At 42.1% G+C, this 4,156-nt stretch overlaps 1 protein-coding gene across 1 annotated transcript; it reads left to right on the top strand.

The window, feature by feature from the left end:
• Window positions 1–1,174: 1,174 nt before the first annotated feature.
• Window positions 1,175–3,736, top strand: LOC106324122. The gene is made up of 4 exons (XM_013762144.1): window positions 1,175–1,928; window positions 2,007–2,114; window positions 2,205–2,382; window positions 2,545–3,736. The coding sequence occupies exons 1-4, from the start codon at window positions 1,175–1,177 to the stop codon at window positions 3,734–3,736; spliced, it is 2,232 nt and encodes a 743-aa protein (XP_013617598.1).
• Window positions 3,737–4,156: the final 420 nt, after the last annotated feature.

Genomic DNA, 4,156 nt, shown 5'->3' with positions numbered 1-4,156 from the left:
TAGATTATCTTTCCAAATCATGTTTATCCTTAATCTTAACATGTGCTTAAGGATTTCCATGAAGATTAGCGAGTAGTCTTTTAGTTGGGTTTAGGGTTTCTCACAAGGGGATCTCATGAGTTGTCAACCTAGGATTGCTAGATTTAGAGATTTATCTTATGGTTCTTCATCTATTGGTGTTCTTAATGCTGAAGCTTGATTAGCTACCTAGCTTCTGAACCTAAGTTATTTCACGCCCGACAGGTGCTTGATTAAATGCTTGAAACAACTTTAGATGAGCAAAGTGTCTCTAGCCAACGATAGTTGATGTTATTGCGCTTTGTGAACATATCGAACCTGATCTTATTGCTTGTTTAGAATCTGAAACTCAACGACAGTTAGTGCGGAGGATTCTATAACTTAGAGAGTTAGCGCTAACGACAGTAGGTTAATTCTATTATCGTGTTTGAGTTCAAGACGTTGCTTAACTTCTTTCTCTAGTCGTTTATCTGTTTGTCAGTAACAAAATGATTTCCCGAGAATACTCTATGCCTAGCGCTTTTTCTGATAGTCTTTCATCTTCGTTTATCTGTTTATCTAGCTAGCTTGCTTTTATTTATTGTTCTTAGTTATTTCAAAACCAAAAAAAACCTTCTTAGCCTTAGCTAGTAATTTATCTTTAGCTCTTCTTGTGAACTTTGGTCCTTGTGGATTCGATCCCGTATTACTACTGCATACTTTACTGTGCACTTGCAGTTAGTCTTTCGGGTTAAAACCTGAGATATCAAGTTTTTGGCGCCGTTGCCTGGGACCAATTGCTCACTTTAGAGCTTTGGATCGGTTTCAGACGAAGTCATTTTATTTTCTTGTTTACTCTACTCTTTTCTTCTTTGTTTGTGTGCTTCCAGGTGCATGAGCAGGTGTCATACTAGGAGCCAAGGATCATCTAATCTCATACCTTTAGAACCAGAACTCGGCCGTCTAGAGGGACAAGAAGAAAAGAAAGGCACTAGAAGCTGAGATGGCTGGAAACGATGATAATCTTCAGCTTCGGGATGGTCCTCATGACCATCAGATAGACCACAATTAGCAAGTTCTACCTGCTGTTGGTGGACAACATGGCAACAATAGGCCAAACATTCAACAACTGGCTGCAGCTGCGAGGCAACCGGGTGTGCAAAAGGAATTGCCAAGGATGACGTTGGCACAATATGATACTCCTGATGCTTTCTATGCGAGTCGATCTGGCATCAATCCACCTCCTATAGCGAGAAGAGAGTTTGAAATCAAGACTGGTCTCATAAATTTGGTGCAGCAGAAACAGTTTCACGGGCTCCCCTCTGAGAACCCGATGCATCACTTGGCACGTTTTGAAAACATCTGCAGCACCAGTAGGACCAACGGGATACCTATAGGGACCTTGATGTGCAAATTATTCGATTTCTCTTTGGCAGATAAGGCAGATACATGGATGAGATCTATCCCATTTAACTCTTATGTGACTTGGGAAGAGACCAAAGCTGCATTCTTGGAACACTTTTTTCCTAAGTCGATGTCAACTCACCTCAGGAACAAGATTGCAAATTTTCAGCAGATAGTATCAGAAAGCTTTCACGAAGCTTGGGAGCGCTTCAGAGAATACACCACAAACTGTCCACACCATGGTTATACTGATGTCAACCTGCTGAACATCTTTTACAATGGAGTTTGTGAGAAATACCAAAACGCCATGGACACTGCTAGTAATGGCGATTTCATGACCAAGACTGTGGAAGAAGCATATCTTTTGATTAACAACCTTGCATCTAGTCAAGCGAATCGTAGATCAGACCATGAACGCTCTGGGAGAGGTTCAAGCTCTAATTCTCAGAAGATCGATGAGCTGAATGCCAAGATTGAGATGCTGCTGAAGAGAGATCAGAAAGCAGTTCATTTCGTGGGAGATCAGAGTGATTAGATCCAGCTAGAGTCCATTGGTGACGACTCAAATAAATTGCAAGCTGATGTCAACTACATTGGTGGTCAAGGAAATTACAACCAGAGCTTCAATCAAAATTTCAGGAACCAGCAGCATTTGCCATCTTACCGGAACAACAATGTGGAAAATCCACAAGATCAATTCTACCCTCAACAAGGTAACAAGCAGAGTTAATTCCAGAGCAGACCCTTAGCGCAGAATCAGAGTGTTTTCAATCAAGGGTATCTTAACAGAAACCAATTCCAAGGGAACAACTGCGGGAACAACGGTTTTCAGCAGAAGCAGCTGTACGGAAACTTCCAGGCTCATGGGAATGAATCTACCTCTCAGTCCTCTCAAGGCAGTGAAATCAAGCAGATGTTACAAATGGTGCTAGAAGAACAGAAGAGAAGCACTTCAGAAATCAACAGCAAGGTCGACAACATGTAAGGAGATTTGAATGGGAAATTCGAAGCTTTGAACACCCACATGAAAGTTTTAGAGACACAAGTTGCTCAAGCTTGATTAGCGAGTACGGCACCACCGGGTACCCTACCAGGCAAACCAGAGGTGAATCCTAAAGCTCATTGCAATGCTGTCTCGGCCAGAGAGGATGAGGAGGCTGAAGGATCTGAAGATGAAACTGAAAAGAAGGTTGTTGAGAATGGAATGATCAATCCCCTGCCTAAGTCTGTCGAGCCCGAGAGCAGTGTGAAAATTCATGCTTCTACCTCATCTGAGCGAGTGTATGTACCAAGAATCTCGTATCCTGTTGTGCCACAACATTTGAGAGAACCTATCAACGAGAAGACACTAGCTGGATTCAAGAAAATAAAGAAAAGGATGCCTTCTACCACGTCATTTGAAGATGCTTGGAGCATGTACCATCGAAACCGGTTTTTCATAAACACCAGAGAATCAGCGGAGGAGATCAAGGAATTATTCATCAAAACCATGAATGCATCATCTCCGATAAAGAGTCTCCTCAAGTTAGAAGACCCTGGGAAGTTGGTGTTTTTGTGTTCAATATCAGGAGTCAAGTTCATGGATTCTCTCTGTGATACTGGGTCTACAGTTAGCCTCATGTCCAAAGACATCGCTGAGCGGTTGGGCCTTAAAATAGAATCACCAAAGTTAACTCTGGAATTTGCAGACTCCTCTACCAAGTCTCCGCAAGGTACCGTTAAAGACCTAGCTGTCCAAGTGGGAAACTGCGTTGTTCCTACTGATTTTCAGGTAGTGGAGATAAGCAATGGTTCTAATAGACCGTTGATTCTTGGAAGAGCGTTCTTAGCCACCGTGGGTGCAGTTACGGATATGCCTAACAAGAGAATCTCTTTTGTGAAAATCGATGAGAATGTCTTCTACAGAGCCGATCCCACAAATAAGTGTACACGACTGGCCTCTAGCATCTCTGTACTTGATCAGAGCACTCATGTACCTATTTCTAAAGAGGACCTCATGGAAAAAGGTCAAGTCAAAGAAGCTCTGAATAAAGACAATCACACCGTGCATAAGAAGTCTGATGCAAAAACAAAGAAAAAGCTGAAAGGCAAAAGGATCAAGGGCGATCCTCATCTGATGTTGATACCTCACAGCTGTTCTAATGGTATAATCGATTATGAGGTGAAATGCAAAGGAACCTCAAAGCCTTTTTCGAAAGTCAGAGCTGTTCTCACTCCCGAGATGAAAGAGAAAGGTATGGAAGCTGTGAAAGGTTTTGTGAGCAAGGTGCTGAAGCTCAAAGTGTTTGATGGTGGGACTTGTTTTGGAGCAAGCTCTCATGCTCACCTGGACTGAAACCGAACCCCAAAAGTCAGGCTCATGATTATAAACAAGCGCTTGGTGGGAGGCAACCCACCGGTAAGATTTTTCTTTTCTCTTCTTTTAGGATTTTTATTTTCTTTCTCGCTCCTCCTTTGGATTTGCTTTCACACGGAGACGATGTGAAGTAAGGCTGGGGAGGATGCTACTAACACTCTCTCTTTTTGGTGTTTATGAGTGTTTCTTCTAATATATATATATATATATATATATATGTATTTTGATCGGATTTATCGAGTCAAATTTTTTCCAGGAACTACCATTTTCTTCGGAACTAACCGCCTAACTAACGCCTTAGTGACCATTATTTTAGCCACTCACTGCAGATTTTACAACATGAAAACGTCCAAGTGGATCGATCTGCCAGTGCCCCCCATGCTTGTTTGGTTATCTGAA

The sequence above is a fragment of the Brassica oleracea genome, chromosome C2, assembly GCF_000695525.1.
Source record: "Brassica oleracea var. oleracea cultivar TO1000 chromosome C2, BOL, whole genome shotgun sequence".
Classification (NCBI taxonomy): domain Eukaryota; kingdom Viridiplantae; phylum Streptophyta; class Magnoliopsida; order Brassicales; family Brassicaceae; genus Brassica; species Brassica oleracea.
The sequence above is the reverse complement of the archived record's forward strand: the minus strand, read 5'-3'. Positions and strand labels throughout refer to the sequence as shown.